The sequence below is a fragment of the Malaya genurostris genome, chromosome 2 (assembly GCF_030247185.1).
Source record: "Malaya genurostris strain Urasoe2022 chromosome 2, Malgen_1.1, whole genome shotgun sequence".
NCBI lineage: Eukaryota > Metazoa > Arthropoda > Insecta > Diptera > Culicidae > Malaya > Malaya genurostris.
This window is the reverse complement of record NC_080571.1, coordinates 166,501,961-166,517,390: the sequence shown is the minus strand read 5'-3', so window position 1 is coordinate 166,517,390 and position 15,430 is coordinate 166,501,961. Positions and strand designations below refer to the sequence as shown.

Here is a 15,430-nt window from a genome sequence, read left to right as displayed (position 1 = left end):
TACGCAAAGGAACTGCACTGCACGCTAAGCAAATTAAAACTGATCGATCCATTGTACCATGCGAAACCCGGCGTTTTTGTAAACCCTCAATTGGCTAAATGCAGTCACGTTTTCGTCAGAATCGACGCGGCCAAGAAACCATTAGTACAACCATATGATAGACCATTCGAAATAGTTAAACGACACGTTAAGTTTATGGACATACGTATCAAAGGAAAGGTGCAAAGAATTTCAATAGATCGTCTCAAGCCCGCTTTCACCGCTGATCAAGGAATAACGAAATATCCATTTCCTGACGACAAAACCAAAATTACACCATCTGGACACAGGGTCAGATTCTTGGTGTAATAGGGGGGGCTATGTGGTGCTTACTGCCAACACTGGTTTACAGCGCACCTCGAAATACACCCCTGCCAAAAGACAGTATGTATGAAACAGCAGAGAAGAAAAGACAAATAAATTACACGTGATTATCAGTAAACGTTTGCAATCGATTTATTCGAAATCCGCTCTCGGCTCCCATAGTATTTTGTCGGTTACGTCACTTATACCATCATATATCTGGAACCAAAAGTCACAACCATTTGATCTTCGAACTTGATCAATGGTCCGACAGTAGCTTTCAAACGAGCCCAAGTTTGTTAAAATCGGATCAGCCATCTCTGAGAAAATTGAACGCGTTCAAATACAACGCTTTTTGTCGGTTACGTCACTTATACAATCATATCTCCGGAACCAAAAGTCACAGCCATTTGATCTTCGAACTTGATCAATGGTCCGACAGTAGCTTTCAAACGAGCCCAAGTTTGTTAAAATCGGATCAGCCATCTCTGAGAAAATTGAACGCGTTCAAATACAACGCTTTTTGTCGGTTACGTCACTTATACAATCATATCTCCGGAACCAAAAGTCACAGCCATTTGATCTAATTTAATTTTAATACCGTTTTCGTTTTTAAACCTACACGAGGACGACTCTGACTCCGAGTAAAACGAACATGGGTACGTGCCCTAAACAACAACTCATAGAAAAAACGATATAATAAACAAACACGCATGAATGCGTGGTGCGACCCGAGAAAATTTTTAGAGCGAAACTACGCGACTGGAGTCCGATCTAGAGTATCAGGTTGCTAAAACAAACATATCGAAAGTTGTTTGGACGACTCGGGCTGCTCTGATCAAAAAACGAAAACGGTATTAGCGTCAGTAGGATCCGTAGTACTACAGAACTACAGTACTACAGAAAAGCCAAATTTCCCAAAGGAATGTAATGCCAAAACTTTCCTTTCTAAAGAATTTGGAAAGGGTTTACCGTACCATTTCAAATCGAAGGTAGCAGAACATGTACAGGGTCCGGCACTCGAAGTGTAACCAATTAAAAAGGCCATAAATTCAGTTTGGAAAATTACTTTTACTTAATTCAAAGTACAAAATGTGTAAAAATAATACAAAATTCAGAATCAATTCACTTTTGCTCGATATGACCACCTTTTGCCTTGACTTGATGACTTGAGAGAGCGAAGGAGTTGCTTCGTTTGGCCGAAAGCGGTCAATTTCCGAACATTGTATTTTCTGACGAGAAAATTTTTACAAATTGAGCAATTCGTAAACTCTAAACGATAGGGTTTACTTGACCGACCATTCATACGAGAATTTGAGTCATCGATTGGCCACCAGGAGGCAGCACCCGCAACAGATAATGGTTTGGGCCGCTGTAACCGCAGATGGGCGCTCTCCAATCGTTTTCATCGAGCCTGGCGTCAAGGTAAATGCGACATATTATCAGGAAAGTATTCTGGAGGTTGCTTTGAAGCCGTGGGCAGACAAACATTTCGGTGGCAGACCATGGACGTTTCACCAGGACTCGGCACCGTCTCACAAAGCTCGAGTGAACCAAGAATGGCTGAAAAACATTTAAGACAATAGTGTTTGTGCTTGATTGAACTAAATAAGTGATTGTTTGAATTGAACTGATGTCGTTAATGTACACACCGCAAAAAAAGTGATAAAATGGTCGAGTTAAAAACACTCGTGCATCTTCGTGGTCAAACTAAGGCAAAAGTGACCAGAATCCGTAAAACCGTCGAAGAAGTGTCGGTTGCTGGCGTTGTGCAGTTTACACTAGCTCAGTTAAAAGTGTATTCAAGAAATTTAGAAGCCCATTATCAAGAGTATCTAAATTTACTTCATCAAATTATTGGACTATCACCGCCTGAAAAGTTAGATGATAATGATGCCACGTATCTAGAATTTGAATCTCTGCATACTGAAGCTGCAACTATGGTGGAAGCACTCATTCAATCGTCGAGCCCGCAACCCATCTTGCCAACAGGATCAGCAGTTCTTCCTTCAAGTGTGTATCAACCACAGATTGTAGTCCAACAGCAACCGCTTACGAATCCCATTCCTTCGTTCGATGGGAAACCGGAAAATTGGCCGAGATTTCAGCAGGTGTTTTCGGACATCATATCAAAATCCAGAGACTCTGATGCCGTCAAATTGCATCATCTCGAGAGGGCAATTTCTGGCGGTTCCGCTGCCAAACTCATCGATCCAAGAACGCTTAGAGAAGGAAATTTCGCCCACGCTTGGGAGCTACTGCTGGGCGTATACGAAGATGGAAGGAAAGCAGTGGACTCTCACATCCATGGATTGCTGTACCTTAAATGCATGCATAAGAAATGCTCCAAGCAGATGAGGGATCTTTTAAACGAAACAACTCGTCACGTCGAAGGTTCGAGGCTGCTGAAACAGGATCTACAAGGCGTTTCTGAACGTTTTGTCGTCGTCGTTCTATCTTATGCTTTCGACACTGAGACAAGGAAACAGTGGGAAGCAACCATTCCTCATAAGCAGATTCCCAAGTATGAAGACACCGTTCAATTTTTGAAGGAGCGATGTGCATTGCTTGAACGTTGCGAATCCAGTCATCCTAAGTCAACATCAGCCAAGGATATTAGTCAGAAAATTACTTCAAAACTAACCCCAGCGAAATCATTTGCTTCGATTGCACCCGTTTCTAATAGTAGTGCTACTTGTGAGATTTGTAGTGCGAGCCATCCGAATTACAAGTGCGATAAGTTTCTTGCTTTGACGGTACCCCAACGAAAGGCCATATTTCCTCGAAATGTACGTCCAACAGAACTTGCCAGGAGTATCAAAATAGACACAACACATTGCTACATGAGCCCAAGATAACAAAGCCCAATATAAATCCCGCCGTAAACGATCCAAAATCTGTTACTGATAATTTGAAATCTGATAATCTAAAACCAAAATCAGGAGATTGTCAAGTGGTCATTAGTTCTCAATCATCTCCCCAACCCGTAGATGTATCGTCTTTTTCCAATCCAAGTTCGTCGATCGGATAGCACTATTCTACTAACGGCCATGGTTGACGTCTTAGACAGCCATGGAAATCCCCATCCCTGCCGTGCTTTCCTCGATTGTGGTTCCCAACCAAATTTGGCTTCCCGTTCCCTTGTTGAGTACTTGGGAATAGAACAATATTCCAAAAATTATTTTCCGTATGTGTTGAGATAGAGAACTGCACCCTTCGGTGAAATTGTAGGAAAACTTATATCAAGCAACTTTGCCGAAAACACTATTGTAGTATCTCTAACGGTTTTAGTGTTACAGCTATTTTAATAGAGCAACTTAGGGTGTTCCTAAAAAAATCAGATTTTTTGCTCTAGCTTTCTTATTTTTCACTTCTCGTTTTTGGTGTCTTTGAATATCTTTTAGAGTTTGTTGAAACTAATATTTTGATGACTAGCGCATTCAGGTAGTGTTTTCTGAACCGAAGTTATGAGCAAAACTAGTTCAAAAACAGATCATTTTTAAACTGCTATATCTAACATTGGAGCAAATGAAAAAAAATCTGTATATATATAAATTTGATTTTTTTAGGAACACCCTAAGTTGCTCTATTAAAATAGCTGTAACACTAAAACCGTTAGAGATACTACAATAGTGTTTTCGGCAAAAATGCTTGATATAAGTTTTCCTACAATTTTGCCGAAGGGTGCAGTTCTCTATCTCAACACATACGGAAAATAATTGTTGGATCACCTTAATAATAAGAACCACCCTAATACCTTATGCTTCAAAATATGGCTTATCTTTCACTGATCATTTGTTCTGAAGACATAATAGCTCTAAAGTATAAGGCTAAACCACAAATGTTTTTGTCCCCCTAAATTGTGGATCCGGACCACTGAGCATTGTGATTTAAAACCAACTTCGTCTAGACCAACCAAACGTATTGTTCTTTCTGAGATCTCCCGTCTGTTCGACCCTTTAGGGTTGGTGGCCCCGGTAATAGTTCTGGCGAAGGAAATTATGCAGCGTTTATGGAAAGATGGATTAGGATGGGATAATCATTTAGAAAGCGATATATATATATATATATATATATATATATATATATATATATATATATATATATATATATATATATATATATATATATATATATATATATATATATATATATATATATATATATATATATATATATATATATATATATATATATATATATATATATATATATATATATATATATATATATATATATATATATATATTGCAGTTTTGACTTTTATTCAGAGAATCTTTGAGTTATATAAACCAAATTAGAATTCCACGTTTCGTTGGACTAGAATGCATAGAATATTTTGAAGTACACGGTTTTGCAGACGCCTCCAATCGCGCTTACGGAGCTGTCATTTACTTAAGAGCTATTTCTAATACCGATGTTAAAATTTCTTTGCTTTGTAGTAAGTCAAGAATTGTCCATTCAAACCATTAACAATTCCTAAAATGGAATTATGTGCCGCCTTGTTACTTTCGAGGCTAGTTCAGAAATGTATCTCATCGTTAAAATTAGATACCAGGCGCGTCTGTCTATGGTCCGACAGTCGTATGTTCTAGTTTGGTTAAAGAAGTCTCCCACTCAGCTTGAAGTTTTTGTTCGCAATCGTGTGACAGAGATAAACACCATCACCGAAAGCTTTTATTGGTCTTACGTACGTTCGGAGGATAATCCAGCCGATATTGTGTCCCGAGGGCAACTCCCACAGGTTCTTTCGAACAATAATGTATGGTGGAACGGAGCGTGTTTTCTAAAATCCCATCGATACAAAACCTTCTATCCTGATATTTCTCTGGATTCAGAGCTTCCGGAAATCATACAAAATGTGACCATTATGTCTGCCACAGTTGTTTTACAATGTGTACCTTTTCTTGTAGCCTACAGTTCGTTTCGGAAATTGCAAAGAGTTATTGCATATGTCCTACGATTTGCAGCTAATTGTAGATCTAGCCATGCAAATCGTGTGCATTCCAAAGGGTTGACGGTACCAGAATTACGAAAGTCAATGCTTACTGATGGTTTGATTCAACGGCTTGAAATGTCGGATGAAATTCGTTTGATTTCATCAGGAAAACCTAGTCGTCATCTAGGCACGCTTGATCCAGTGTTTGTGGATGGTTTATTAAGAGTTGGTGCAAGATTAAAAAACTCTCGTCTACCTTATGAAGCCCGACATCAAATATTACTACCGAGTAAAAATCCAGTTTGCGATTTATTAATCCGAGACATGCATTTAGAAAACCTTCATTTAGGTCCCTCCGGCTTGATGTCACTTTTGCGTAAGAGATTTTGGATAATTAATGCCAAATCAACCATCCGTAAGGTGCTAAGAAAATGTATAATCTGTTTCCGATCTCGTCCACAATGTCTTCAACACATGATGGGTAGTTTACCAGCAGCCCGTGTTGTTCCATCTGATCTATTTTCCAATGCAGGTGTAGATTTTGCCGGACCGATATTTGTGAGGACTGGTCTCCGAAAATTCGTTCGAGTAAAGGCTTACATCTGTATATTCATATGCCTTGCTAATAAAGCCATACACCTAGAATTGGTGTCTGACTTGTCGTCAGCGGCATTTATAGCTGCTTTGCACCGATTTGTTAGTCGTAGAGGATTAGTAGAAGAAATACACTCCGATTACGGCTCAAATTTCGTTGGTGCCAGATCAGATCTCCATGAACTTTATTTGATGTTTCGCGACGATCAGGCCAAGGGGAAAATAGACCAGTTTTGTTCCGCAAGAGAAATTGTATGGAAATTTATTCCGCCACGATCTCCTAATTTTGGCGGATTGTGGAAGGCTGGTGTGAAAAGTACAAAAACTAATTTGCGTAAAATTCTGTCCAATGCTTGTCTCACGTTTGAAGAATTCTATACTGTTCTCACGCAAATTGAAGCGGTCCTAAATTCGCGCCCACTCATTGCAATATCATCGGACACACATGAACCTTGTGCCTTGACTCCGTGACATTTTCTGATTGGCAGAGAACTAGTTGCTATCCCTGAACCCAGTATTAAAGATACATCTGTTAATTATTTGGCCCGATGGAACTATTTGCAGTCTCTTAAAGAACAGTTTTGGAAACGTTGTTCAAACGAGTATCTCAATACACTACAGGCTCGTTCTAAATGTATAAAAGGTTCCCCCAACGTGGTGCCTGGGCTCATTGTTTTAATAAAAGAAGACAACCTTCTTTCCGAGTCATGGAAATTGGACAAAATTTTAAATGCGTATCCTGGCAATGGTTCTATAGTCAGAGTAGTAGACGTACAAACATCGACTGGGGTATACTGTCGTTCAGTATCCAAACTCGCACCTCTGCCAATTGATGAGAATGATCAAGCACTCGCATCTCCAGATCCACATCGTAGCCCCGCGGGTGAATGTTCGATACCGAACGCATAATGCAGAGAAGAAATCACTCATGTCTTGTCTTTTCCCAAAATTATTGTTTTGTCATACATTCCCGTTCCCATATTCCCCACTGAACTCAAATTTAATACATTAGCTTATATCTGTTCCCTATAATTCACACGCATTGATCATGTCAATTCATGTCCGCACAGGAAAGTCTCCCCATGCAAGCATTCTGTGCTAACACGCAATTCGTGTTGTTGTATTGAAAGGGGGTGGGGATTAATCCTTGCTGAATAGCGGCCCTTACACGAGTCATTAAAAATGTCATTAGTAAAAAAATATCATTTTTAATGAACGTGTAGTGGTGCACTAATGACGAAATTTCTAACAAATTTGAATTACATCATTTAAATAACATCATTTAAAATGACAATGAACGTGTAGTGGTGCACTAATGACGAAATTTCTAACAAATTTGAATTACATCATTTAAATAACATCATTTAAAATGACATTTTTAATGCTCGTGTAAGGGCCGCTAATGAATGTACACGTCGAACTGGAAAATAGTATATAAGAAATCGTTTCACACACTTAAATTTATTATTGTTGTAACCATTGTACAGTAAACATCGCGAAATAAAATTAAAGTGTTAAATCTGGAATTTCTTTTCTGCCACCGAAAGAACACCACTGGAGGTTTGGTATCCGCTGCTTGAGTGAGGATTCCGACTGCTGCTGCTGTTGAGCCTGTCGCCATCGAGTATAGTTCGTTTCAGCGTTCCAAGTCGCTATCGAACTTCGTCCATCCGTTCTGGAGCACCGCCGATAGAACCACAAAAATTTGTCTATCGATCCGATCCTCAATCAGACCCTACCCAAAGTAACCTGTTGTGGACACCGGTTCGAACTGTACGGACAATTTTAATTCTCTGGTGTGTTGGAGTTAGCCGTAACGGAATTAGATTGCCCCCTGAAGAGATTTGTTCCTGTGCCATTATCCCTACATTGTACGCCGTACATTAGTACCTATACCGAATAGGATCGGAAAGGTTTGAAAGTTCCTTAACGGTTCATAAGATGTCAATTTACTCTTATTCCTGATAATAATAGTCCTCTTTTTCGAATGAAATTCACCAGTTCAGGTGGAATATGATATATTAATATTTATCCCAATTGGATCAAGATAATTCAAATTGGTGCTCAATTCCAGGCATAAGAATGCTCGAAACCACCTAATGACCTTTTGTCAATTTCAAACAGTCATGTACCTTCCGTGATCGATCCAGATAACATAATTTTTCATTTTTTTACGTTTATAAGCGAATGATCGATCTCGGTATGGTCCGACTTTATAAATCGAAGTATAAATTGACTCCCACCTCATCCACCAAGCGGGGGTACGCGCCCTGTAACTTATCATCCAAAGCCTAGTAATGTTTATTGAATTAATATTCATCGCAACTAAAAATTATGACTCAAGTTTTCTTCTAGGCATCTCCAAAATGAGAACCGTTCATCGAATGCTAAACTCATGAAGCATACTCATCAGCTCATACTCACATCTTCATGAACTAATGAACGGACGAAGCAGCTCTCCTTGCTTGGGTTGCGCTGTGAATTCTACCTAACATACGAATGTGTGTGAATAGCACAGAGAGTGAAACTCTTTTGTTAATATTCGTTGCTTCAATTTGCATGCCCTGCTGCAGACAGAGTGGAGGCCGGAAGCTGAGCCGAACTTGGTGCTGTCCAAAGCGGGAAATGAACTTACAGAAAATCAAAGGGATCTTGTCAGCGTGAAAGCTTAGCGGATGTCTCGCTTGTACTCTGACGGGGATCCTTTGATTTGCTGCTAATATCATTCCCGCTTTAGGTTTGCTATTGTCAGTCACCAGCGCGGCACAGCTTCTCTCGCTCACGATGCTTGGCACAGCTTCTCTCGCAAGCGATGCTGGTGAAGAAATTCAAGATGACGACGGAATGAAAATATTGTACTTTTCTACGTACTTCAAGTTTTTGTCAGTTAAAAGCATTCGTTCGCGTAAAGTGGATTGATATAAAAAATGAAAATGATGATTTAAGTACTCGAAGGATATATTTCATTGTTGTTTATAATTTTTACAAATTTTACCAGCAAGTAATTGCCAGCAATAGTATAAACATTACCAGCTAACCAGATCTTTTGCCAGATTTTCAAAATTTTCCCAGATTTTCCAAAATTTCCTAGTATTATGTCCGAAACAATATGTATCTTGAAAGAACTTTTCGGGTGTTTCGGGTGTTGTTAAATAAAACATGTTGTTTGCTTGAAGTCCAATCGAAGAAGAGCTCAGCCCTTTTTCAAGACCATACTTTTATCTTTTATTTTCAGGTAGTTATTGTCATGAACACACTAATTGAATGTTACGTAAAATCTAGATAAATATTTTATAGTGAAGCGCAGTTACACTGAAAGAATTTAATATTCAGAACGCTGATACAACAGCTCTTCCCCCTTAAGGAGATTTTACAAAATTCACAATCTGAATACATTTAACCATTATAATCATTGAACTAAGAATTCACAATTACATCTAATGAATTATTTCCATTTTGATTCCTGCTTCGGTGAGTACACCTTCCTATTTGTCTCCGTTATGGCTGTCCCAATGAACTCCGAAACATCGTTGGCGTTTTGTACAGTCACAGACAGTTTCTGTGTCAATGGTGAAAGCATCCACCCTCCGTTCAGTCGGCCCCACATACTAGTTAATCTATTAGTTGTTCGAAGAACCATCACCACACTCCTTTACTTAAGAGTTGGTTAATATCTCTTCACTTTTATGTCACCAATCTTTGTGACAATCGTTGAACGAAGCCTTGAAAACCTCTAAAAGATCAAACCAAGCAAACAAATATTCAATTGGTATTGTCCTTAGCCAGTTAGCTGCAATGCCTTGTCATATTCCGAAAAAGTTCGGCAATACTCATCAAAAGAAATCCTCTGTCTACACTAACAAAAACACGCCACTGAACAAAATGGCGTTCTACATAGAAAAAATTGTCACTTCGGCTTTGTCGCCGAATGCTGAGTACTTCCTTTCCTCTGTCGAACAACTATTGAACACTCACCAACTTCCTGATCGGAACTTTTACCGCTACCAATGGAAAGAAAAGTTAAACTAGCGTTTCCGACGCCGCAATAAAAATGATCGAAGCAATGAAACACTTCCAGTTCGAACAATAATTCGCACACTTATTAACTTTCTGGCTGGAACCTTTTCCGTTACCAATAAAAAAAAATACACAGCCACTGCCGTTGAAAACGAACAATCATGTCACTAAATCCTCTTCTGACGCACAGAGAATGGCCGTTTCATAAATATTCCTCACACGTCGAAAATCTTTACTCGCAGCTTACAACCATACACGCGCAATAAAAAACACTTTTCTCGTCGCCACTTATTATGTCCGAAACAATATGTATCTTGAAAGAACTTTTCGGGTGTTTCGGGTGTTGTTAAATAAAACATGTTGTTTGCTTGAAGTCCAATCGAAGAAGAGCTCAGCCCTTTTTCAAACCATATTATATAGGAAGCGTAGTTACACTGAAAGAATTTAATATTCAGAACGCTGATACAACACCTAGATTTTGTCAGATCTTGCTAGATCTTTATGGTTTTGGCCTCTGTACGACAGGTGGTGAACCTTTTTTCTCTCACTGAAAATGAAGCCCGATAAAAATTTCCTTGTATATAGTAGACCCAGACAAATCCAGATAAATTTTTGAGTTTTTACAGATTTTTGAAAAAATAACCTGGCAACTGTGCTGGCAAACCAGCAATAGTGTAAACGCTACATTAGTATTGCCGAAATTGTCAGGAAAAATGAGGATTATTGACCAATCCAATCAGATACAACTGTATCCACCAGGATTTTTTCATATAAAAATTTTTGACATTTTCAGCGAAGGTGAACAGATGAAAACGCTCGGCTAACTAAGATACAGGCGACAATGTTTTGCCAAATTCGATTTGACAGCCTTCACTGAATCAATTTTGGTAGCCGTCTGGTGGTCATGGCAGCCAAAAGGCCGATCGGGTGATTGTGATTGTTTTGACATATCCCATGTACTTAGAAAAAAAAATTTACGAATTTTCCTTGAGATTGAACGAATGCAAATGGCAAAACCTTACAAATATGGGTAAAAAAATGATTATCCACGAGTAGTCATCAAACATATGATTTAAAATTGTCCTATACACTTGAAAATCTCGGAAGAAATTTGAAATTTTTAGTTCACACAGATTTGATTTTGAAGAAATGAATCAAAGAAGCAGTTGATTATTAGTTATCTTAGTAACTGAGTTTGTTTACCGCCTATAAACTATTGAAAATTAATTCTTTATTAAACCAACCTTGTTCCAGAGCACACGTTTTTCTCTAAAGGTTATGGGCCCAGTTCCGTTTGGCCACTGAAGTTAAACCTGAAGTTCATTATATTGAAAGAAATATATCAAGTGCAGCGAAGGTTGGAATTGTTCAGTTTGCCGGCGAGGGATACGATGTATGGAGGTTCCGTGTAGAAACGCAGCTATCGGCTCATGGAGTGAAAGAGATGATCACGCAGGATGAACCCACGGATGCAGCACAACAGGAGGCTTTTCGTGTAAATGACGAGAAAGCTAAGGCTCTTCTGGTGGCGTATATAGCTGATTCTCATTTGGAATACGTGCGCGACAAGAATACTGCAAAGGAGATGTGGAACTCTCTAGCGAGTACATTTTCAAGGAAGGGATTTGCAACGCAGACCTATATTTGAAGATCCCTGGCAACTATGAAGATGGAAGAAGGAACACCGCTAATGGACCATTTTCGACGATTCGACGAATTAATTCGTCAGTTAAAGGGTGCTGGAGCCACTGTTTCGGAGCTGGACGCGGTTAGTCAATTGTTCATTTCACTGCCATCGTCGTATGATGTTGTTACTACGGCCATGGAGAATCTTGAAGACAATCAATTGAAATTGGACACTGTAAAGGCGCGTTTGTTGGCCGAAGAGCAGAAACGTTCGGATCGGGAATCAAATGTAAATGGTGTTCTGGATGGATCAGGATCGGCGTTTGCAGCGAAATCATTCAAAGGCAAAAACAAAAGCAAGTTTCAAGGAAATTGCTTCGTGTGTGGCGAACCAGGTCATAAAAAGTTCACCTGTCCTAAGAACAAAACCCGTCGAGATAAAGCTCAAGTGGCAAGTATACCCGTAGATAGAGAAGTGGCGTTAATGTTGTCATCGGCAGAAACGACCCAAAGTCTGAGAAAGGATTATGAAATTGAATGGATTCTCGATTCAGGAGCAAGTCGTCATATGGCATACGAGGAAGAATGTTTCCAAGAGTTTCCAAACTTGGAAATCCCACTTGTGATCGAGAGTGCAAAACATGGTGAGAAGCTCAACGCCACGAAAGAGGGCACAGTAAAGGGAAAAACCTTCGTGAACGGAAATGCAGTTACACTATCGTTTGGAAAAGTACTGTTTGTCAAAAATCTCAAATATAATTTGCTATCATTGTCGTGTTTGTTGAAAGCTGGAGTCAAAGTTAATTTCATGCCAGATCGAGCAGTTTTATCCAAGAATGGCGAAATCTTAGCTGTGGCACTATTACACGGAAACCTGTTTTTCTTAAAGATGAAATGTATGATTCCCGGTTCAGCAATGATTGTGAAGAATAACGATGACAAGATGGAATTGTGGCACGAACGATTTGGACACCTCAGTTTCAAAAATGTACGACGCTTGAAACAGTATGGAATGGTTCACGGCATTGATGATGTTTACGGTGGTGGATTTTGCGATAGCTGTGCAGAAAGCAAAATGGTTCGGTTGCCGTTTATCAAGAATCGACCTAAAACAACACGGCCATTGGAGCGCGTCCACACTGATATCTGTGGTCAGATTACACCGCGGACACTAGAAGGATATCAGTATTTTGTCTCATTCATTGATGACTATACTCATTTTGCTGTGGTGTATTTGATGAAGCGTAAGGACCAAGTTTTTGAATATTTCAAGGTATTTGAGGCTATGGCAACGGCAAAGTTCGGTATGAAGATGAAGATATGATATGTTGAATGTGACACCGTGCGATGGCGTTGCTAAGCTGAAGATTGATTTCGCCATACGACAACGATGACTACACACTTTATGCGTTAAATTTTTTAAGCGCAAATGCAACATACTTGATTGAAGAATCCAACCAACTCTTTTGCGATCGCTGCGCTGCACGAGTGGCGAGCTTTGAACTAAGCGATGGTAATAATTTTCAGATTTTGCTTGAAGATTCGAACAAAATGCAGGGTTTTTATTTTTTTCTTACGATTCGAATACTAACATACAAAAACGTGTGAAAATTTGGTAAAAAAATCGATCATTTATGATTCAGTAACTTTCCGTGGTATGTTTGATTGATATTTATGGAGGAATCGTAACATGAAATACCAAATTCGAAGAAGTGAGGTTGGGTTCTGTATTCATATCTGGGATATTCTTTGTTTTTTGGGTTGGATTTTGAGATTAATTGATAAATTATGATCAAAAGTTTTATGACTAGTCTATTTACTCATGTTTTACCATCTAAATCAAATCTGTATGTGAACTGAAAATTTCAAATTTCATCCGAGATAGTCAAGAGTATAGGACAATTTGAAATCATATATTTGATGACAACACGTGAATAATCGTTTTTCTTACCCATATTTGTAAGGTTTTGCCATCTGCATTCTTTTAAACTCAAATTGAAAAATTCGTCAAAAATTTTTCTAAATACATGGGATATGTCAAAACAATCACCATAACGCTACCTCGTGGTGACCACGATGATTGGATTGCTCAATACGTTAGTGTTTTCTTGAACTAGAAATGTATTTAAACACATTTAAAAATGTGTCGATTTTTAGCAGTGTAGTTATAGATGAAAAATCAATACTTACTGACATTCGTTCATAATATCATCTTGTGACCTCACTTGCACTGGGGCCAATTCTTCCACTGATTGCTCAAAATTGCCAAAGCATTGAGTAATTTTTTCATCAAATGTATTCACAAGATCCTCTAGACTACCCGTGAAAGCTTCGGCAAAGTTGTCATGATCTTTTCTATTGTTTTTGTTTATATTGAGATTAGAGAGAACTATATTACCATTACAATTCTTGATAAATAAATTCAGATCATTATCATTTACGTCGTCGAATTCTGCATGAGTGCAACTTTTGGTTAGTGCAGATCCATTTAATCTAATCACATTCACTGAACCTTTGGGGGTACATTTTGGCAAAACAGTTGAAGAATGATATTCGACAGGGCCCCATTCGTCTGTTTCTTCACATTGAGCGAGAGGAGCTTCAAATTTGAGCTCGGCCATTTTATAGGCAATATCACGCATAACTCTAAAACGCGCACTTGAAAGGTCCCTGTTGCATTTGCAGTGACTATTGAGAAAAAATTAAAAAAAAACACCGTAGTACCTGTACTATTAACAATCTATGACTTTTAATAATAAAGTCAATACCAGAGTTACCATATTCACAGATTTTTCATAAAAATTACAATATTTTCATCTATTTTGCTACAGATTCTGAGTCACGGATCATAGATTTCCACGGAATCATCAGAATATTTTATGCGTTTTTTGTGGTAACGGACGATAAGAAACTCATCAGCATTCACTTTTAATGAGAAATTCGAGATTCGTGATGAATTCTGGCAACAGCTAAGACAAGACCTGACAACTGGCTTCTTATTCTTCCTTCCGAATCATCCTTCTCGTCATTTTCGCCCTGTAGAATAAATACCAAAGTATCGGCTACAGTGTAGCCATATTTACAGATTTTTCAATAACTTTATGGTTAGAAAAAACTATTTAATAAATTTAAATTTTTAGACTCAGTTTTTGATTTGAAATAAACATGAGAAATGTGTTGGTGATTGCAATTTATTATTATATATTAATGCTTAAAAACAATTAATTGAGCGTTGATGACAAAACACGAATCATCTCATGTTGAACGCAAAATGCGCGGGTAGCAACATCAAAATCAGCAACATCAAAATCAATTATACAGATTTTTACATGATCATACAGATATAATTCGGAGTACAGATTTTATACAGATTTCCTCAATTTAATACAGATTTATACAGATCTCACAAAAAATAAGCGAGAAAAAATTTAACTTTTCTGTCTGAGCTATCTTTTAGTATTTGATTCCAGTGACGATATAAAAGTCTATCAATCAACGGACAAATCACAAATTAATATGAAAATCTGTGAAATCCATTTATATTATAATTTGAAACCAATTTGAACTGATATTCAATTTTTTTTTCAATGACTGAGTGGAATCATATATTGGAGAAGCCAAATGAATGAAAAACTTACATAAAAGATGATTTATTGGAAAAAGAGATGTTCAGAGACAGTACTTCAATCAAGGAAGTAATGGCATCATGAAACTTTACTGTCAAACTGAGAGTTGTATGACCCGACTTGACGTTGCATATTGGGCGTAGAAATTCCATGTCATATAAAGTCAAAAATTTCAAACAAGATAAATATATTAAATTACAATTCAATTGTTGTGGATAAAAAACTATGAAACTTCGTCGTTGAATATTCTTGTGAGCGCCGCAATGACTGATTGAATCTACCATCC

The 15,430-nt window shown here is 38.2% G+C and overlaps 1 protein-coding gene across 1 annotated transcript in view; it reads right to left on the bottom strand.

The window, feature by feature from the left end:
* The window catches only part of LOC131427129 (fasciculation and elongation protein zeta-2), a 323,028-nt gene extending 308,578 nt beyond the window's left edge, over positions 1-14,450 (bottom strand). The window contains exon 1 of the mRNA XM_058590065.1: positions 13,709-14,450. Coding sequence (XP_058446048.1) covers positions 13,709-14,160 — 452 coding nt within the window. The 5' untranslated portion in view covers positions 14,161-14,450. The remainder of the gene's footprint in view (positions 1-13,708) is intronic.
* Positions 14,451-15,430: the final 980 nt, after the last annotated feature.